This window comes from Vanessa atalanta, chromosome 22, assembly GCF_905147765.1.
Source record: "Vanessa atalanta chromosome 22, ilVanAtal1.2, whole genome shotgun sequence".
Taxonomy (NCBI): domain Eukaryota; kingdom Metazoa; phylum Arthropoda; class Insecta; order Lepidoptera; family Nymphalidae; genus Vanessa; species Vanessa atalanta.
The window spans coordinates 8997376-9020323 of NC_061892.1; the positions used below are offsets into that span (position 1 = coordinate 8997376).

At 32.9% G+C, this 22948-nt stretch overlaps 2 protein-coding genes and 3 non-coding genes across 5 annotated transcripts; 1 reads left to right on the forward strand and 4 right to left on the reverse strand.

Moving 5' to 3' along the window:
• Positions 1 to 27: 27 nt before the first annotated feature.
• LOC125072610 (chymotrypsin-1-like) lies at positions 28 to 6320 on the reverse strand. The gene is made up of 6 exons (XM_047683241.1): positions 6261 to 6320; positions 3683 to 3822; positions 1754 to 2000; positions 1239 to 1385; positions 734 to 832; positions 28 to 328 (listed from the first exon to the last, which is right to left on the reverse strand). Exons 1-6 carry the CDS (start codon positions 6318 to 6320, stop codon positions 230 to 232), a joined length of 792 nt encoding a protein of 263 aa, XP_047539197.1. The 3' UTR covers positions 28 to 229.
• Positions 4038 to 4121, reverse strand: Trnal-cag. Its single transcript has one exon. It is a non-coding gene; the product is annotated as a tRNA-Leu (tRNA).
• A 3602-nt stretch (positions 6321 to 9922) lies between the features above and the next one.
• Positions 9923 to 10041, reverse strand: LOC125072869. The gene has a single exon (XR_007119996.1). It is a non-coding gene; the product is annotated as a 5S ribosomal RNA (ribosomal RNA).
• A 160-nt stretch (positions 10042 to 10201) lies between these two features.
• On the reverse strand, positions 10202 to 10320 carry LOC125072889. Its single transcript, XR_007120014.1, has one exon. It is a non-coding gene; the product is annotated as a 5S ribosomal RNA (ribosomal RNA).
• Positions 10321 to 15712: 5392 nt separating this feature from the next.
• On the forward strand, positions 15713 to 21584 carry LOC125072611. The gene is made up of 8 exons (XM_047683243.1): positions 15713 to 15809; positions 16718 to 16816; positions 17235 to 17326; positions 18041 to 18161; positions 18853 to 18996; positions 19527 to 19708; positions 20238 to 20339; positions 21408 to 21584. Exons 1-8 carry the CDS (start codon positions 15713 to 15715, stop codon positions 21582 to 21584), a joined length of 1014 nt encoding a protein of 337 aa, XP_047539199.1.
• The last annotated feature ends 1364 nt before the right edge of the window (positions 21585 to 22948 follow it).

A 22948-nucleotide genomic window follows, 5' to 3' on the forward strand; every position in this document is an offset into this window, starting at 1 on the left:
GACAAAAAGAGATAACACAATAGTAAGGTCAGGATTATATAATTAAAACCTTATTTCATGTCATTAACGTAAAATCTGGGGTTTACAAAAACTGTCAAAACTAATATTACACTTATTATTCAAATATGATTATTTATTTTTCAATAAAGAGATCACTCTCAAAAGACAAATCCTATTCCTCTAACAGTTTATGTTAATGCTTTTAACGTTGTCATGGCTGAATTTAGATTCAGTGCCTGTTTGTTTTTCTCCTATTGTGAAGGAACAATATGTGGTCTTCATCGTCGTCATGTAGTGTCTTCTCTATCCAACTCATGAAGGCTTCCACCTAGAAGTGAAACAGATGCAACTTAAGAAGAAGAAATAATTGACATAATATCGTGTAGTTTATTATAATTTGTAACTCGAGAAAGACAGACGAGCTAACGGAGTACTTGGTCGTTAGTGGTATTCGTCTATCACGAATACTGGCGCTGGAAGAAGTCCAAATCATATCTTACGCCGGTAATCTTAGAGGTCATGTCCCCTTTTGTCTGTAATTTCACTGTTTTATTAATTCTTCAAATCTGAATATAGAATACTGGTGTTTTGTATTAGAATTATAATCTAGGAGTTGCATAAATATTAACAACACGATAATTGAAGGCTTATAGGCAAAGACCCGACGATTTAACGCTGCCACGCAAAAGCCGCGGATGACATTTAGTTTAAAATAATTTCTGATTTATTTTACCTTTGTATATACGTCCGGTTTGCCTCTAGCACATGGGATACCCCACGATACAACTCCAACCTGACGACCTTCTCTCACCAGAGGTCCACCAGAGTCACCCTGGAATACAAATATAAAGAGTGTAGATTTTGGAATTGAAATCGTTTTGATAGTTTGCCAAATATTTGGTGATCATAGCCAATTTTTCAAGCCATTATCATAATATTTTTTCCAAGAAGTTACTTTTTGGTCACGAGTATTTATGTCTATGAATTCTTAAAAGAGCGTGTAGTATTTGGTGCACCTAAACTTCTCCGGTCGAGTCTCTTTGGAGTTTCATCGGATTATTAGGGTAATAGATTAGAGAGAGCACGTGTATTTGTGTGTTGTGCACTATTATATATTTTGTGCAAGTTGATTCGTCTGTGTTGAAATAGCCACTCTGCCTAGACTATCAATTAGACATCAAGTTATGGGATTAAATCAAAAATATGAAGACTTAAATTTATAAATTATATATATTCACATGGCAAGCTCCTTCTCCAGCTTTTGTCATCGCACAGATCTGAGACTCAAAAACCGCGTTGACACTTTTGTGCGCTTCCTTGCAATCTTCGTAGCTGACGGCTTTCAGTTCCAGCTGCATCAAGTCATTGGGTAGGTGACCTGGATACTGCAAACGATAGTATTAACTCTGGTAATTATTTTTAGAAAACTATTCGTTTTGCCCACCTAAGACTCGCAGGGCTGCAAACCATACGATCTGTTTAATTTAAAAAAGTTATAGACTCTTTCACATTATCGTCAATTTTTTACTTTGACTTGACTTAGCTGGAAGCCCCTTGAATCCACGGGGCCCTGGGATGAAGTCCAAAAAACCATATGGTAGATCCGGCTCTGAATATTTGTGTATATTATATTTTAATACAAAATCGCCTGCCAATATTTTAATGGCAATAACATCTATTTCAACATTTGCTGTTATCTTAAAAACGATAGACTCAAAAATTGTACGGAATAATTCTATAATTCAGTACTTACAGAAGTTGCTCCCCACCCTGTAAGAAGTAAATCTTCCCCCTTCTCCACAGGTTCATCATTCAACTCTATAGCATCAATTGTGCTATTGAACTCTATCTCTTCTTCCGTAAAAATAATAGCTATATCGTTTTTAATAATGTCATCATCGTAATTCTCATGTTGTACAACTTTGCGGATTGCGTATGCTGTGCCACCAGTGCGGAGTTGATTGGTTCCAACTATTGCTTTAAAGTATTTAGGTTTTAATCTGGAATTAACCGGATTAATCTGGTATGATTGTTTTTTCAATCACTTGGAAACTATTGAACCTATCGGTATATGACGATCGATGATGGTTGTAGATGGTTATGGGCTATTAATTTGTTTACTTCTGTTTATCTTCCCCCTTTTATTCAGATATAAAGTTTAAGAAATGCAAAGAAAAGGGTGGATAATATGTACTATTGTTATGTATGTATGTATTTTTATTAAAAAGGGTGCGTGTACTTCGCTCGTGAAAAGTTCTACTTCTTCGCTCTAATTCAATGCAAATAATTACAATAAAATAATGATAATCTAGTTAATATCAATAGATTCATAATTATTATTATGATAAATGTAACTTCCTCTGTTCCACCATTATTATAGCACTCACTCTTCAATTTAAACATTCATAATTTAAATTTGTAATAAAATAAATATTATATAGCCCATTCCAATGGAAGTAGGAAAAAATATAAACAAAGCTTATATTTATGTAAGTATATCATGCGATTTTCTAATAACTCAGCTATACTGTGCGATATTAAGAGTTAACGATTAATACATCTTTATTTATAATACAATACTTTTACACCTAACTACTTATTTCCACTTTAATTTTGCTACCAAAATTCCGATAACAGATTCGTCGACGTTCAAAACGCCATTTTTTCGCAAATCCGGATCGAATCGGGTTAATCAAGCTCTATCGCGTCAATTTGCTGTCAAATGTTGTTTATTTGACTTTTTTCCTGTTAAGGTTGGAATAGAGTATATAATAAGAGTAGGAAGGTTGTCTATTTCGAGCGACTTGACACTTAATTGGTGGCTTAGCGAGCTACTTCATCATGCAGTATCAACGTCACCCTGCGCGAGCGCATTATAAAAATTTACTGTCATATTTTTTTCATAACGCGCCAAAAGAAAATCAAAAATTTATTCGGATTTATAAACTTAAAATATAGAGCGCATTATTTAGTTATTTATTAAAATAACTAAGAGCAATATGTTTTATTGAAAAACTTATTTTGTTGCTTTATCTCAAGATATTATAACTATAGACTAGACTAATAACTATGCTTATCGGACCTGGACTTAATATATATTTGAGTTTAAATTAAAATACAGTGTAATTAAAAAATAAAGTTATGTGATAGGGTATTTGAGCTCAGTCAGTTAATTAACGTAATATTAACGCATGAATTATAATGAAGTAGGTATTGTTAATTATTAAAATATGCACATACTTGATTTTTTTTTTTATAATTTCATATGTACTAATATTATAAATGCAAGAGTAATTCTGTCTGTCTGTTACGTTTTGAAAAAATTTGGTACGAAGCAAGTTTGAACCCCACGGATCCTTCCTCAATTTATTAGTTTATTTTTATCATTTCATTATTTTGGACGGAATCAACTTATTATCTTCTATATAACATCACCTAGTGTATAAGAATTCGGTGATCTGTACATGGATTTCTATGCTGACGATAAAAAACATATCATGTACACGTAAAACTAGTAAAATAACACTATGTGTTTATTCAACCACGGTATTCTAATGATATACAATAGGGAGATTTTATTTAAATCTTTGGTTTAAGATTCAATTACTATAACTACTAGACTATCTCTACTCTATAGATTATATTTATTGAGAACTTATCTGAGATAATGAATATTAATTACCTATCAACGCAATGGGCGGCGGTTAGAATGACTCTTGGTGTGATCAAGGATGCTCCACAGAAGTGCCTTACACCGTATATACGAAGAGAAACCTGGTAAGGCACTGAGCCGTTTGGTGCTTTCGTGCCCCCCACTATCCTCTCCCAATCTTCACGGGCTTCTTCTGACGAGTACAGTTCAGGCTTGACTAATAAAATAAAAAAAAAATGAACGAATTATAACTAGATTTTAATAAAATTAGATATGATGTTGAAGTTAACAATATAGTTTACTTGATATATTATTATGTTAATAATTATAATTGTTTTTTATATGATTTTCTTTTAAAATATATAAAAATAAAATAAAAAGTATATGTCAGAAGTGGGATTCGAACCCACGCCCACAGAAGTGGACTGCGACCTGAACGCAGCGCCTTAGACCGCTCGGCCATCCTGACGTACCATATGGTGTCGAAATTAAGCTTCATATTAACATGTAATAATGCAGTTATTATGTAATCAAATCTCATATATCTTCAGGACCTTGTCACAGTTACGTCTCATTAAACCACAACACAATAGCAAAGATATGTTTACTGAACATAGTTTTGAGATCGTTCTAAATATAAATTTTGCTATGACGTATTTAATTAAAATAGATACAAGCATCATTACTATATTAGACAAGAATAAAATGATTATTTTAGAGTGTTTTAAAACTACTGTACTGTGGCAAGAAAAGAAAATGACGGCAGAATATTATTCAAACTTAGATACGATCCTGTTGAACAAAATAGTTTATTCTAAATAAGGTTTTAATAAATTGAGAATAGATTAAATATATATATATATTAATTAGTGTTGCCATTTATCAAAGAAAGCAAATAATATAAGGTACATATTAAGTAAATTATGTTTTACCGTATATAGGAAATATTCCTACAAGTATGACACAAAGCACTACTCTGAACATCTTCAAAAGACTCTGTATTTAAAAAAAAAGAAGCCCTTTATACATGTTCAGTAACGAAAAGAATTTATGAGTTAATTTACTGAAGATTCTTTGCAAACCGATCTAAATACCTTTGATTACACCCCTATGTTCGAGTACACATTTTATTTGACGTGACTTGAATGCACTATGTTATTATTATTTTTTTTTATCAAATAGATATGCGGAGTGCTTGAGCACTTATTATTATGGTAAGTGGTCACCGCCTATAGACATTGGCGCCGTAAGAAATTTTAAACATTCCTTACACATCCAATGCGATATCAACCTCAGGAACTAAGTTATTATATCCCTCTTGCCTGTAGTTACACTGGCTCAATCAATCGCTTTAAACCGGAATACAAAAATATTTAGTATTGCTGCTCGGCGGTAGAATAAATGAGGAATATACAAAATTATTCCATAAAAGCCGATATGCATACTACTCATACAAGAAATAAGAATAAACGCAACCCCAGCTTTCCGTTTGCATACGGTACAGAGAACGTTTTTGGGCAATGGTATACGCGTATATAATAAGATACCGGGAAATATAATCAATTTACCATTTACAAAATTTGAAAAGTTTATTAAGACTAAATTAATATATAAATCTTATTATTCATTAAAAGAATAATTTTTAACAAAAACGCTTCATTGTGAAGTTTACTTGAATAAAATTGATTTGATTTGAAATACATAATGAATGGATGGAACCTACCCAGATATATATATATATATATATATATATATATATATATATATATATATATATATATATATATATATATATATATATATAAAGCCCTACCATTACGTACAGAGCGGAGTATTTGACAGTAATGTGAGCCATGTGATCACCATATAAATTGGCTAAATGAAACAATAACCATTCCTTATATTGCCAATGCGCGATTAGCCTAAAGAACTAAGATGTCATGTCCCTTGTACCTGTAGTTATAGCTCACTTACCCTTCAACCCGGAATTCTATTATTCTTGGGTTCCGTATTGTCGACGTAATGGCGATAGAATGGTTAACATACGGCGCCAATAGGCAGTGGGGAATTACCATCAAGTGTCCTATTTGCACGCTTGCCTACCTATTTATAAATAAAAGTTTAAGTCTTTACACTGCCGTACTGAGGGTTGGTGTTTATATGTTATATAACTTCGATATAATTATGTAATTATATCGAAGTTTAACCTACATAGGTTTCAAGATGTTTTCCTTCACAACCGGGCAATTAAGAACATAAAAACTATGTAGCGCTTTCCCTAATTAAAATTCATGATTTTGTTGAATTCGAAGTGTCTTATACACTGAAGTATAAACGTAATCGTTTCTATTATCCTATTTTTTGTATGTATACTAAAGTAACTGCCTGTATATTTCTCACTGATGGCCTAAGGTCTCCTCTTCTTTGATGCTGGTTACGAATTTCATTAAAATTACACACATGCAAGTTTCCTCAAGATATTATCCTCCACTATTAAGCACGCTATGAATTATAAAGCACAATAAAATTCAGCGATTTTGAACCCGAAATTACGAATAAGATGCACACGTTCTAAACACAGGGTCATCTCAAATCTTACATATATAACATTTTCTAAAATTTTAATAAATAAATGGTTCTTAGAGTGAGACAACCTTAGACAAAGCATGTTTTACAGACTATAAGACGTCATCAAAAATTAAATATGGCGGCGTGTCAATTACTTGCAACCATAGACATACAGATTACAGAATGGACTGAATGTTCATCCTGCTTCAAGTGAAAAGTGTAAAAGGGACAAAACAATCGTGCGGTCACTAAGTATCCTGCTATTACAGCTGAAATGAAACTATTGATGGGACAATCGCTTTGTTTCTTTTTAGAGAGTGGTTAATTTTGTATAGCTATCGGTGCCGACTCTCGTTTCGCATGCGATCTCTTTCATGTGTGTGGCGTGAAAAAGGATAGCAAGTATAAGTCCTGACAAATTAGTTCAGTTTAGAGATTTCGAACAACAGAATTGACATTGTGTCTTCCCTTTGTCTATGCTTACAACGTATATCCAAGTGTCACAGGTAATGAGCCTTCCGTTAGAATAACCGACAGAAATGCAAATGTTACGGTATGGTGACAATGTCTGATGGCGGATGTCGGCAATTTAGCGTATGCTTCGATGTGACGTGCGCTATGCAGATTACTATAGCGGTCTTAGGTGATTTTGTAATAAATCGGAGCTACGAATAATACTAACATGTCTGTATTTATATTGATTGATAATATTTGTCTTTGGAACGATTGTAGTTTTCTCCATGCGCCTGCATTCTTTGTCTAATTGTAAAGCTTAAGATCGGCATATACAAGTCTTAGGTTTAAACCACGGAACTATAGAAAAATATTGATATATTTTCGTAACTAATTTCTCAATACAATCTCTAGGATTGAAAGTGGTTATAACATAACATATCCGAGTCTCGGAAAGCACGTGGAGCCAAAAGTCGAAATTCCTCCGCGTTAACTTTCTCTGGTCGTATAGGATTGTTGGCCCTAGGTTTGACTAATCTATTAAATTCTAATGCATATCGTAAAATACAGTTAATTTTAGTCAGGAATCAGAGTCATATAACATAACTGTATCTTAATGTGTTGCAATAAAGATTATTATTAATGTATTTTATTATTTGACAATGGAGAAATGAGAATCAAAGTTTATCTAAATTTTATCAAAAGTAGTCGTTCTGGAGGACATAATACATTTTTTTTATATACATATTTGACTGTATTCTAATCCTACATGATATATTTATGACATTTAAAATGTATGTTATTAAATTTAAAAAAATATGTTTTAAAGAAGCAACATATGTATGGGATAACTAAAGTTCAGCCACCTTGAAAGAGGTGGAGCACAACTGTTCAGATTACAGCACACTACCACAGTCTCAGCAGATAGATAGATAAAGATAATAAATTATAATATTAACGATTTATCAGAAAAAAATCGAGCAATGAAAATAAACAGTATTTTTATCGAAGTGGAATATCTTTTAGCGTGAAAATTTTAAGGTCGAATCTATTTACAATGCTTGTTTAGGCCGCAACTTAAAACATTTTGATCCAAAATTATATTTCATTGCCTACGTGTCATTGTTACAAATCATAGTAGTTCAACTTTTAACAAAGTACTGTTAAGTGGCGATTAAACAATGCTTTCAAAAGCCTAGTTGTATAAAGGATATTTTGATTGAATTAAGATCAAATGGGAACATAATGTATCTATATATATTTAACGGCTTATAATGAATATTTTTGACGCAATTTTATTTAAGTCGTAGTCAATATATTCGAGTCCAATGACCCTATAAATGTGTATAACAAAAAGGTTAATATAATTGTTGTAGAAAATTATCGTATTTAATACAAAATAACGAATGTACATTTGTCTTGTTTTTATTCTACAGAATGAATATCTAGTGTTATCAGTGACATATATTAAAATAAATTTCATTTATGATAGTGTTTAAATGAATTGATACATTATAAAATTCAGGTCAAGGGAAGACCGAGACGCGTAATTCGTGATATTATTTATAATATATTAATATTAAAAGTATATGAAGTAAAATAAATAAAATATAGGTTTTTTAAAAAAATAAATTTATTGTCTTCGGTTTCGTTTTCGGTTTAAAGACATTTATTTCTCATAAAGAACACAAAAGTTCACTTATAATAAGAAATTACAATAATTTTGCTTGAGGGTACATTTAAAAGTCTGCCTTATGAATTATATACAGTAAAATAAAATGTTGCGGGTAGTTATATTACACAAACATGTTTAGGTAGGGGTTACATTAACTTATAAATTATTTTGCACATATTCCATTATACGTTTTTTGAATATAGGATTCGTTATTATCATTACATATATAGCCTATTTCAATTGAAGTAGGAAAAAAGATAAACAAACATTAGATCTACGTATTTCAAGCCATTTGCTAATGACTCAGCTATATTGTGCACAACTTATTGTTTATGATTAATATATCTGTATTTATAATACAACACTATTACGCTTAACCACTTATTTCCACTTTAATTTTAATTCTAAAATTCCTATAACAGTTTCGTCGACGTTCAAATCGCCATTTTATCGCAAATCCATAGTGAATATCACAGATTAATCAACATTTTTAAATAAATTATTTTTAAACCTCACATTTTTATAGAGTCCATTTATCAGATATTCTACCGCCAAACAGCAAAAATTAGTATTGTTAGGTTACGGTTTGAAGGGTGATTGAGTCTGAACTAAGATGTTACGTTTTTTGTGTCATATGCTTACAGATAAGCTCAGACACAAAGGACGTAACATATAAGTTCCCAAAATTAGTGTCGCATTGGTGAAATGAGGAACGATTAACATTTCTTGCAGTACCATCGTTTATGAGTAGTGGTTGCCACATAACACCAAGTATATGGACCGCTATATTTACCTATGATATAAAATGTATATACAAATATATTTATAACAGGGTTCGAAAAAATCCGATTTTTTTATATATATCCGATATATATCCAGGCTAAGAAAACGAAGCGAATTTCATTCTGTAAACACTTAAAAATGTGAAAGGAATTTGTAAAAAAATACAAGTCTCGAAATACCACGTTTTTTATTAAAAAAAAGTAACAAAGGAATTAGTGTCTATCTATTTGAGAAAGAAATTTTTAATGAACACTTAAAAAACAAGTACCTTTTATTATTATGTCTTCATTTGTTTGTGAGATGAATCAACTAATTTTATTTTAATATTAATACTTAATATTAATTTGTAATCGACTAATCATAAAAAGTAATCATTCAGAGTCAGGCCTTAAAGCATATATCTATGAGTGTTGTTCAGAAGATACGAAAAAATCAATTGATATATATATCGTGATATATATCATAATTTATATCCGCTCATACATATCCACGAACCCCGATTTATAATACAATCAATATTGCCTTATCCATTACATGTTACGAATCTTTGAATCAGCTTTACTCAGCGACAGCGGCGCCAGAACATCGTGCGTGAAATAACGCACGTAATATTATAATCGTAATAGATTTACAACTGACTTCACTCGTATAGAAAAATATCACTAAGAAGAAGTACACGGTGTGCTCGTATTGATTATGTTTTATTTAAAACGCTTAAAAACTTACTAGTAATCGAATATCTGTATAATAAAATAAGGTTTTCCTTCCTGGTTAATTTAAATGATAAAAAGGGCCAACGACACGCGGTGTTCCCAGGCGGTCACCCATCCAAGTACTGAACGCGCCCGATGTTGCTTAACTTCGGTGATCGGACGAGAACCGGTGTATTCAACATGGTATGGACGTTGGCTACAATTTTATCTAAAAGTAAAAACAATTGCATATTCTCTAACCTAATTGTCGAAAATATCAAAAATGACAAACGAATTTCACCTACAATTGCTTTTGTTCCAAAGCAGACGCGATACGTACACTGTAGTAAAAATAGTTTTTGCAAAAACTGCAAAAAGCGCCAACGACACGCGGTGTTCCCAGGCGGTCACCCATCCAAGTACTGAAAGCGCCCGACGTTGCTTAACTTCGGTGATCGGACGAGAACCGGTGTATTCAACGTGGTATGGACGTTGGCAATTATATTACAAAAAAGAACGATTAATATGTGGAATATTTCCTTTATATATTGGCACTATACTAGCAATCTAGTAGAGTAAAATATGATTCAATAATAAATTACCAGATTTTAGATAATAAGGTACAAATAAATGGAATACCGTACATTCAGACAGTGTATCCTGTTGTATATACGTATATGACATCGTACATAATGTATATCACACGAGCACAATGATATTCGAGAAAGCAATCACCGACTTCCTCACGATGTGTCGGTATGTCAATTGTTTTTATATAGGTTAGTAAAGTGACAACCTATTTGGAGTGATTGATTTGGATTAAACGGATCTCGTAATAGCGGTTCGGTCCGTTATTTTTTTTATTTATTTAGCTCCGCCAATTAATAAATATTAAACACATTTTAAAATGCTTTTTTATTAAAGGCCCATGCCCCGTATATGTACCTAAATATGACAATAAATGAATTATCTCCAGTATTTAATAATTTAGACGAAAGCGAAGTTCGTAATCGCTTTAACAATTGTCGAATTCGCTTTGTCTCGCTCCTGGGAACATCAATTTAAAGATTTTTTTAACTGACAACGCACTAATTTTACTTGGTGGTAGGGCTTTGTGCAAGCCCGTTTGAGTAGGTACCACCCACTCATCAGATATTCTACCGCCAAATAACAGTACACTGTATTGTTGTGTTCCGGTTAGAAGGGTGAGTGAGCCAGTGTAATCACAGGCACAAGGGATATAACATCTTAGTTCCCAAGGTTGGTGGCGCATAGGTGATGTAAGGAATGGTTAATATTTCTTACAGCGCCTTTGTCTATGGGCGGTGGTGACCACTTACCATCAGGTGGCCCATATGTTCGTCCGCCAAACAATGCCATAAAAAAAAAACCAAACAAAAACAAATGTTCTGTGTAGGTTATACCAAGTCACAAATCATTAAAATATTCTCGTGTCTGTCATTATACCGGTTTATTCGGACATAGTGCATTTGATTAGTTATATATAATGTTTGACAGTTCGCCAGATGGCTATTTTAGAGTCCTATGCCAGAGGGCTCTGTAGTAATCATCTGAAAAGGACTCAATAAATCAAGGACAGTAGTAATATTATATATAAGATTTAGTTTTGGCATTAGTTATAAATAATTTAATTATAAACCATTGTATAAATTATCAGTATCAGTGAAATAATATATTTTCAAATTCAAGAACAATATGAGTTTTAAAAAATTCATTGTAATAGTTCAGATATTTATAGGAAGCGAAAAAGGACAAACTTAAACTAAAAGGCTTAAATGACTTTAAATAAAATGTTAAGTTCTTTAAAGTCAATGTGAGTCTATGGAGTCCTGATATTAATAAGGAGAGAGAATGCTGAATCTTTAAATTAAGTTTAATTTCACTTTTAATAAAATAATAACGAATTTAAACGCAATAATACATTCGTGTCAAAATATTAGAAAAATAAGCAAATCCGGTAAGACGTACACCAATTGTCTCCATAACACATGTTTTAGAATTCTTTTGCTGAAATCTTGGGGCAAATTTAACTTGTTCGCATCTCCCATACTTCTTCTATTTCGAAGAAACACACCCGCATATAAATCCGACTACATACGAAACGATATTTCTCAAAATTATAAGCTTAACAATTGTCAAAATCGTAATAAGGACAACTTAGATGACATTGACCGTCATATTGTATAATGATGTCATAATAATGTCATGATAGTGCATTAGTTTGTGCGCAAACACAGATGCACTCTCTACTTCAACATTCTCGACAGGACGGCAGATCCAATACGACTGGAAGGACTACAGGGACAGGAAAAATGTTTTTACGGACTGAGTTTGAGTTAATTTTGTCGTCGTTTGGTAATGGAAAATATAACAAGGAACCTGTATGTTACATTAAAATTATCCAGGAGTATGATATATAATCAGTTGATCATTCATTTCTTAAATATTTTGTATCATACGCAACAGCTTTTATCTTAAGAAAGTTATCGCCAACGCTTGATAGATTTATGCATATTTGATACCAAAATTATGTGTGTATTTGTTTCTATAATCTATACATATAATAAACCGGCAATAGTGTCTGTACATTCAAAAATCCTAAATCATCAAGAATAGGAATAATGTATGTTGATGACGATGACGTCTTTCAGACCAATTTCGGCTACGTCGTCCACTTTCATGGTTAGCTAGATTATGCAGAGGACATATTACAGTGCACCAGTAGGTGCACTCAACAAGTCCTCTCACTATGTCCTCACCAAAATCTAAGGAGACAGGAAATCCTTTAAAATCAAAGAATGCTAACTTTAAAACTCCATAAATGTCTTTTTCAAACTTATAATTGGCAAAGTTAAGAGATTTTTGAAGAAGTCATAGGCGCAGCTAGTCCAGAGCATACTTCGATATAACTGGTTCAGTTTATCTCACAGATACAGTATATGTCGATCGATAAGACCTTAAACTAAAACACGTTTTATGTTTAACTATTGCGTATTTGTTATCGGTCATCTTAACTATATTGTAACTTCGGTTTATAAATGTGATATCCGTTTTGTAATAAAGCTGTTAAAATAGAAAGTAATTTATAACTTGACACATGGTTTAGAATATTATCAAATTGAATACTAGAATAATACCATATTGTTCTCCATTGAAATAGTCGCTAGATTATAACGCTGCAGATCCTTTGGATAGATTGTATTTCGAAATGATGAAGTTTCCTGATTTTTCACGCCTGGGACAACTCCTCACGGTAACATGTCAAAGCGATCTTACCACGTATAGCGAGGGTACCGCCGGTTTTTTAGTGAGTATTCCGGTGTACTATGAACCCTGGGTACCAGCAAGTTCCCCATAAATAATCGTAACGAAAATAAATAAATAAAAGGATCTAATCATGGATGTTGTATTACCATCGGATTATGAGAATGAGGCCATACATATACATACATGTACATGGCTTTGCAGAGTTATAAGTATGATAGCTTGAGTCAGCAATGGTATACAAATAAAAAATACAATAAAAAACTCGACGTTACCGATACGTTTGTTGCAATAGAAATAGGCAAGCTACCGTCGAGGGTGAGGTAAATGCTTTCAATTAGAGAAAAAGCAAATGACTGGGTACCTATATTTATGAAACTGTCTGTTCAGTCTAATGGTTGAGAGAGCGAGACGGAATATAGGAAGAGCTAGATCTTTCTATATATTTCTGTGTCTACTCCACATATGTGACTACTATGAAGATGAAAAATATAATGTTTATCTAAAGGTATGAAGTATTTTTCATTTACTGAACAAATGTTGTTCAATATAATGACTAAAGTTTACCAAGACCAATCAAGTTCGTTTGCTGAAAATAATACAAGATATGATTTAAGCAACAGTGTCTGTAAGCGCCTTAAAACGAACATTCCTTTGACCAAACAAGAGCGAATAAACAAAATTCCCGAGCATTTATTGACCATTCATGTTACGAATGTGGCGCGTCGTGCTCTCGGTGATATTTAGCGGTGAGTACTAATTAGTTTTGTACTTAATTAGTCTAAACAATTTGCCGACAGTGGACTGAAAAACGATGTCAATGTGCTGCAGATAATTTACTTGATTAATAGTTTGTTATATTTTTGACTTTGTGATATTTATATAATTTACTATGAAATCGCGTTTGGTAATATATCCTTTATATCGAAACAGCTATAAATCCAAAACTTTGGGTGATGTTTCAATGGAGAGATGCTTGTCCTTAAACAAATTGTTAAAAAAGTAAATAAAATCACAATTTATCTTAGCAGTAAATCATTTTTTTAAGGCTCCCAGTTAATATTATGTCAATTTTACTTCAAGCAGACGTACATAATCACTAAAAATCACCGTTTCAAGATTTAAATGTCAATGTGTATTAGAAACAGTGTTACAGAAATTTAGTAAATATCGAATCTATTCAGTTAAAAGTTATTTAATCGTAATATCGTCTGCTTTTTATAAAAAGGGTCAATAGTCGGGCAGTTTTTTGACTGCCACGATGACCCGAACTTCGAGCCAGACGAGGGACCTCTTACGGAGCTCCAGTTCACGTGGCTTGGAGCTTTGCAGTATATACACGGTGAGAACATCATTTTAGGATTTCCATTAATTCGTGAAAGGTGGAAGTATAAATTAACCAATTGGTCCATAGAATTCGCACCGCATTATTAAGAATTCACATCTAAACGTGAATCCTCAAGTGTTGTGCAGTTTATGATTACATTATAACTTATTAAAATTGAACTAAACAATGTAAAGTACTGATTTTCTGGATAATGTTTTGGGGTAGGTACATTAGCATCTTAAAAAATAATCTAAAGTTATTTTTTGTATGTTTCCATAGGAAAGTCCATAGGATACATTTTTTTATATATGAACCTCCTTACTAATAAAATCGTGTATTGATAAGCTAATTTGCTCCATTTCAATAACTCAAATAGTAGCTTTCCTCTAATCACGTACAAGGTGACCTCGAACGTCACGTCAAGTTTGTCAAAGTTTTAGTATTGTGTCAATTTTACTTAACTCCATATTACTAAAGCTTGTTTTTTGTCTTTCTCTGTTTTTTCGGTTATAATAGCGATAAATTTGCCAATTTTCTTCAGTTTAAGACAATTTTCAACGCCTTTTGTTCTACCATCTCAAAATGCAATACTTTATTCCTTTGTTCCTAATGTTTTGTTCACAGTGAAGAATGGTACACCACACTACTTTAGAGTTCCAAGGGTGGTTCTCATCAGTCGGCAATTTGTGCTCTCAACTGCTGTGGATGCAGCACATATACCTGATGGATATGCTTTGTAAGTATAAACAAATTAACTTTGTCCATTGTGATCGTTTGGAACCAGATTTTTTCATTCCAAGCATTATCGGATTTTTTTTGTCTAAATACTTAAAAGATTTTTTCATAATAATAATTAACATAAATAAATTTACTTATTTTTTATACTGTTATGCTTTGAATCTGTACCTATTTGATGAATACTAAAAAATTGTATCGTAGCAATTAATGGATATTAACAGCCTAAAAAATGATAAATTTGTATAATACTAAGAATAAGATGAAGTCCAATTCTGACACTATGTTTTTTGAGGTGTATTACAAGTAATTTATCACTATGCATAGTATATATACATATAACTTAATACATATAATTCTATATAAATTAATATGCAATACAATATCATTTATGAATTTAAAATCTTTAATATGGGTAACATAATGTTTTAAATTATAGAGGTAACGTTGTCTTCGGAGATTACGAACGCGATGAAGCTGAGTGTAAAGTATCTATAGAAGAACTGGCAGCGGGCGTGGAGTGCGAGCCCGCTGTACTATTAATGCCAATAGCTGATGTCCTCTTGCATCCCGAGTACAAACATTTCGGAACAAAAACAAGCATCGCTTTATTGAAACTCATCACTACTGTGAAATCAAGCAAGTGCTTAATACAATATTTGCATTATATTGAGTGCGGCAAAGAATTTATATTAGTTTATTAAATATTTTTCTATTGACACTATACTTCTTAAAATTTTAGATGTATAATAACTAATAATAACCTCCGTGGTCGAGTAGTGTGTACTCCGGTTTTCATGGGTACGCCACTGCGATCCCGGCCGAGTCGATGTAGAAAAAGTTCATTAGCTTTCTATTAGACCGGGACATGATGACACAAAATATTAGATCATTTGTAGCAGTATGGCGGTTCTTCAGGTGTCTTATTACGTAAAGGCAAAAAGGAAAATGATGGTCAGCAGGAACGCTCGCACCGGCGGCTCAATCGCGTGGGCGTTAATTGAACGCGTCGGATAAATAACGGGTGTCGAACGATTTGTTCCACAAAAATGCTTGTATTTTCTGATAGTCGAAAAAAAAGTAGGCGGTAGCGTAATGCCATATTTCTCGGGTGTGACTTACAGTCCGCTTTTCCGACGCGAATACATTAATTTAAATAAAACAATTCAACCATTTGTACCAGGCTAATTTTTGCATAGCTAATCATCGTCGAGTAGCCATTCACGAAAATCACCTTGCCATACTTTTTCGACAGTTCCCAATGGCCGCCATACCACTGCAAAGGAGTTTTTTTTTTCGCCAAACGATTTGTACCAGTATTGCATTTGAATTTTTTGAAAGTATTTGGCAAAATATGACCGTTATTATTTTTCCCGAAGTATGGGGAAAAAGTGCTGCCATACTTGAAATACTTATTTATTTGACACGTTTTAAAAATAAATACAACACAACCACAAGTGCTTTAGCTACTTGGGATGGGGATGTGTAGCTACTTACAGAGTAATGTATGTGTCATTGTCCAATATTAACTTCGATAACATTTTCAGTGTATATGGTGCCCGCTTGTTTACCATTTAAGAATTTTTTGGTGGGAAAAAATGGCAAACAGACCACAGAAAAGATTTATCATGTCGACTTTGTAAGCGGTTAGTATTTACTTATATAATTGAATTGTTCTTTTATAAAATAAAGAGGAGAGAAAGTTTTAACTTTAAAAAAAAATAAAAAATACTACTACAATTTTTTTGGCTTTAAGAAAATATCGAATAGAACCGAATAGGTTTGATAAATAAGAAATAAGATAATACGTGATTCAAAAAATATATTCCAGTATTACAAACTAGTTACAAGATCTTTTGTACTAGGTTTGGACCCGTGTAGATACCCCGCTCATCCTCTAAAACGAATAAAAGTATAAACACTTTTCAATCATGTTGCAAAAAGATTAAATTGAATTTCAAGTTAATATCAGTTTGACCATTTATTTATTGGAAAAGTTAAAAATATCTTCGGTCTTTTAGTATATATTAAGCTAAACTTAATAAATGTTTGGCATACAATTAGATGTTCCAAGAGATTTCCTGGATGAAGAAAAGGAAGTATCGCGGTTACATTTACTGCCAAGAGAACTATGTTACTTGTATGAAAATCCTGCGGTAAGTTATTTTCCTAATCTGACCTCGAATCTCCGCTCTGTACGTGATGGCAGGGCTTTGTGCTAGCCTATCTGGATAGCTTCCATCCATATATTATATATTCTACCGCCAAGCAGCAATACTTAATTTTTTTTTAGTCCAGTTTGAAGGGTGATTTAATCAGTGTACGTATATGCACAAGGGACATAACTATTTAGATCCCATGACTGATAGCATATTGGCGTAGTAAGGAATAGTTAAAATTTCTCAGTGCGCCAATGTCTATACGCAGTGATGACCGCTAACCATCAGGTGGCCTATTTGTTCGTCTAGCTAACGATGGCCTATCTGATGGTTTGCCATATCATATCTTAGCATACCATATCATATCTTGTCTTCACCATCACCCATATATATCGGCAAAGTAAAAAATGTTTCATTCCTTACCTAGTACCTTGGGTGTCAAGTAACATTTGCGTGCACACCTTTCAATCCTGAATGTAAAAATACTCAATATTGCTGTTTGGTATTAGAATATCTGATGAGTGAGTGTTGCTAACTCAGGCGCTCATATACAAAGTTCTGTCACCAAGTATGAGATTCAAATTTAAGAGGACAATCAAATTTATTATACTTTGAAAAATTTTGATGAACGCTTAATTTTAATCAATCATTGCTTTATATGCTAATTTCTACATTTTAGGAAGATGATCAAAATGTTTTCTTTCTAATTAGAATATAACCCGTGGACCTAAGAATCGTATGGCGTGCACGACTGGTTGCGGGTTTCATTCAGGATCACCAAGTTTGGTACATGAACATACCGGTCACTGGTCTATCGTCTCGTTATCCCAAGGTAATAGTTTTCGATTCAGTGCTGTTCAGGTGCTACTCTGCTATTATACAAGGACTTTTTAAATTATATTTCTGGAGTATACACTGTTATGATATTCATGTATTCTTTAAATGTTACAATTATTCTGGACAATGTCACATATCTATTCCTAACCTTTCACTATTGTGTTCTGAACTGAGTTTCGAGCTCTTTTTGACGTAATATAGCATTAAGAGTATTCCATGTCTATATTATGATATGTTCGCTTAATTCCATATTCTAATTAGATCATATGATATTTATTTATTTATTATCATCATCATCCTCCTGCCCTTATCCCAATTTTATTTGGGGTTGGCGCAGCATGTCTTCTTCTGCCATACTTCTCTGTCAGTCGTCATCTCACAAGTAACATTCTTTCTTACCATATTTATTTAATATAACATAATTAATTATTAAAATATTAACCACCTTGAATTCAGAGGTAAAGTCTTATGTCGTCCAACACATTCAGTTGTACTACGTTTTTCTTTAATACCGACTAAGAAATGATTTAAAAACTCAAGGAAGTAAAAATTGCTTTTGCCGACGGATTCAAACTTGGGTCGTTCGATTAAGAATCACGTATGCTATGTATGACCTTGGTCATCTTAGTACCGGGTAGCATATTTAGTACCTGTTAGGTGTTTACTAAGAAATATTCATTCTCCAGGAGGTTCACCATGCCCAGATCCGTTACGTACCCGACGACCACCGTCACCACCTCGTCATACGCTTATACACCCGTATGTTCCTTGGATCACCGCTGCGATTACTGGAAAGGCAGTTGGTGCTTTTGCAAAAGACGATCCATTTGGTAAACATTGATTTGTTTATGTTTAGGGATATGTTTTATAGTTAGGTATTTCTTACGTTGCTAATACGCCTTCAATCATGGGATCTGATTTGTTATGTCCCTTGTCTCTGTTACTAAGAAGTATATAAGTACCCTTTGAAACCGAACACATCAGTATCTAAGCTCGTCACTTATTCTTGATGTTGTCCTTTCAACTGATTTTGGCTATAGCAGTATTTTCAAGGGAGACTTGCCTTGGGAAATATGTTAATATACTGAAGAAGCGTGTTCAAAACAAGTGCACACTCTATTTACTTATATTCACAGTTTTTTTTATCATAGGTGCGTGGCAAATGAACCACTGATGGTAAGTGGTAATCATCAACTATAGACATTGAAGTTGTAAGAAATACTAACCATCCCTTATACTGTCAAAGTGCCACCAACCATGGTCACTAAGATGTTCTATTCCTTGGGCCAGTAATGACACTAGCTTATTCATCCTTTTAATCAGAATACAATAATTATTAGTTTTTATATCGTCTTCATAGGTTACGTAATGCCCCGTAGCTCTATATATGACTTACTCGGGCACCGCTGGGTTGGTCATTGGTGGATGGGTGGTCTTCGCTGTTACGATAGAGGAGAGTCCGCTCAAGATTTGTTTAAATTTTACCATGAAGTATTCCAAGTGAAGCCTGTGACATTAACTTACCTTACGTACTATTTAGAGGTAGGTAGCATTGAAAGGTTTTGATGAATCTGGTATTTAAGTTTCAAGATATAAATATAATTCTTTTATTTCAAATACAAGATAATAATATTTTTAAACAATCAACACTTACCTATTAAAATGTTTTTATGTTAAAGAGTCTTTGCTGTCGAAATTTAAAATGTATATATATAGCACGCTAATCGTTTATCTAATACCAAAAAAGTTGATTTTTTGACCTTCTAGAAACAAGAGATCTTTATATATACTATTATTTCGAAAAAAATAATTAACTGTTCTACAGCTTTGGGCCACTTGATGGTAAGAAGTCACCACCGCCCGTAGTAAATACAAAACCTTGGGAGCTAAGATGTTATGTCCCTTGTGCCTGTAGTTACACTGGCTCACTCATCCTTCAAACCAGAACACAACAATTCTGAGTACTACTGTTTGGCGGTAGAATGTCTGATGAGTGGGTGGTACATACTCAGACGGGCTTGCACAAAGCTCTACCACCAAGTGATAAAAACACGGAAAATGTTTATATTAGGTATCTAGCGCTCATGAAACGATGATAATCTGCGTAAAAGTTGGCATGCCATATCGGCTGGGGCAGCCGAAGGTCTGGCAGTTGGACAGTCCCGAAGTGAAGGCAAGTATAAAAACTGTTAATAGAATTAATTTGATAATTTTCCTTATTTACCTTAGAAATACATAAAAGTAGACATTGGCGCTGTGAGAAATATTAACCACCCTTTTTATTATGTTACGATCCTTGGTAACTAAGGAGTTATATTTACTGTGCCTGTTACACTGGCTCACTTACCATTTAAGCCGGATCACAGCAACAACTGAATATTGCTGTTTGGTGATAGAAAATGAGAAAACTACCCAGGCCTTAATAATTTATACAACGTCACTTTAATCCTATTGGTCGGCTAAAAATAAATACTATAAATTTATATTAAATATAAATAAATTTGAATATGATGAAAATATAAGACTTTCACTTTAAAATTTTAATATTTTTAAAAGCATGGCGAAATTTACTCAATGTTAAAAGCAGTTGAAAATAAATTATTACTAAACGGTTTTCTGTTGAAGTTTTAAATTTGTATTCTTTTATAGTTCTCTGGGTACCAAGAAATGGATGTATTTAAATTAATTTCTTGTTCATATTCTTGTATTGATGATGAAATCTAAATGTATAGTTATATGTTAAAGTAGTAATGTATTCAAGTAGACTTGAATTATAGAACTGTAGTAAACGTAATGTTACCACCGGTTCGTGATGTAGATTTGAGCGAGAAGAAATTAAATATTAATATTAAATAAAGTTGCATGAGTATCTGTGAAAGTACAGATGGACTCTCAATTTTCTCACTTACATAAAAGAGATGGTGACTTCTAGACTTCTTCTTCTTATACTTCATGACCTGACCTGTTTACCAAAGCAGAGAGAAGCAGGACCACCGGTTTTGTAAGCCGCTATTAACATTTAAGGCTTAGACTGCTATTAAATATATTTCTACATAAAAAACCTACAATCTTCTAAAAACCCTTGTCTAGATACCTATATATTATAGCTATTTTTACTAATACAATAGGATTTGTTTTGGAAGTATGCAGAAAGATTAATGAAAGGAATTACTGAATAAAAAAAATAATTATTAATACATCACGAAGTCGCAATACAAGAACTATGTACGTTACATTTCAGGTTCAAGTACCTCTTGTAACATTCTCTAACCTCTACAAGTTCCAAATAGAAGCTTGGGCATATAACTCAACAGAATCAGAGACCTCATCGGAGTCATCTTCAACAATAGAAAGCGAATCGAATGAATTTGTTCCCGGAGAGGGAGAGGCCGAAGAGAAACCAGCAACTGGGTTATAATTTGAAATAAAGATGTAATCATTATGTTTTATTTTTTATTGTATAATTAAAGAGATAACTTAGAGAGCCTATTTGGCATAAAGCAAATGCATTTTAATCCAACATTGCTGGTTAAAACCTAGTGGGTTGCACTTACCCAGATTTGCAGAAAGCCTTACCTAGTGAATTTAAAAACCTATGTAATATTAATGTTATCTATATTAAAGTAAAAATCCTAGATTTAGGTATTTCAATACTGCAAAGTATAATCATCTCGTTCGAGGTTTGTTAAAGTAATATTATATACGTCGTTGCAGCCAAAAGCGAATAATAATAAATAAAGATAGACATATATACATATATACATATAGATCACGATTCCTACGATACTATCGATTAATCTGTAGGGCGTGTCTAATAAATCGTTTTGCTAACTAGCTCTTAGAGTATGGGGGTAGGGTTGGAAAAACAATTATAATAACTTTTATGTACTTATATATTAACTTACATCATATGAGATAGTTGTATTATTAGTACCTCAATTTATTATTAGTTTCAAAGTCAACGTTGTGGGCTGAGTCTGGATCAGATTGACGCAGGACTGAGGCAGATGGTTTACAATGGTTGGATGCCTTTTACCTTCGGACATTACGTAACAATTCCAAATTTCATACACACTACACATTTAAACGCATTGTCTTGCAAACCACTCTGCGGAACATTTTTCACCGGTGGTTTTTCCGGGCCGATACGACTTGGGAACCTTAAAGAATAGCTTACACATTTTTTAAAGGCCGGCGGCAATGCATCAGCAAGCCTTCCGGTGTTGCAGATGTTCATGGGCGATGGTAGACACTTCCCATCAAATAAAAAAAACATCAAGAATGCTATAAAACGTATAATATAGTATGTCATGGCATATAGTGTTTACCCAGTATTCTAGCGTGATTAGTATTAATTTAGACGAAGTGTCACTTACAATGTATTATAAAATATTGTAGTAAGTAGAAGGATAATTCATTCATTCATTCATCAAATAAAAGCCTAGAAATTAGCTATATTATCATAATTTTAAGCCGTTTTAGTTCCTCTATTCTGAGTATACAGAGCGTACAAAGTATATCATTATTTTAAGAACGTCGCAACATAATCAAGTAATCTTAGGGTTTAGGCCCTTCGTCTGATCTGAACATTTAAGTGAAGTAAGCGAAGGCAACTCATATCCAGAAACGAGTGAAATGAAAAAAAAACTTTTTCTTTTAAAAAAATATTAATTTGAATTTTTTTATGTCACCAGTACTATTACGTCTGCTATTTATACAATAAGAAGCAAAGGGTAAATCGCATGATTCTAACATCAAATTAAGATATAAAGTTGTTTTGAT

Excerpts from the sequence above, each read along its gene's own strand:
- LOC125072610 (XM_047683241.1), bottom strand. The coding sequence starts at position 6,320 with ATGCTTTGTCTAAGGTTGTCTCACTCTAAGAACCATTTATTTATTAAA. Across the intron at positions 3,823-6,260 it reads TTATTAAAATTTTAGAAAAT|AGGATAGTGGGGGGCACGAA; the intron begins GTTATATATGTA and ends GAAGATTGGGAG. Across the intron at positions 1,386-1,753 it reads CAGGGTGGGGAGCAACTTCT|TATCCAGGTCACCTACCCAA; the intron begins GTAAGTACTGAA and ends TATCGTTTGCAG.
- LOC125072611 (XM_047683243.1), top strand. The coding sequence starts at position 15,713 with ATGCCAATAGCTGATGTCCTCTTGCATCCCGAGTACAAACATTTCGGA. Across the intron at positions 15,810-16,717 it reads CATCACTACTGTGAAATCAA|TGTATATGGTGCCCGCTTGT; the intron begins GCAAGTGCTTAA and ends TAACATTTTCAG. Across the intron at positions 17,327-18,040 it reads ACTTGTATGAAAATCCTGCG|AATATAACCCGTGGACCTAA; the intron begins GTAAGTTATTTT and ends CTTTCTAATTAG.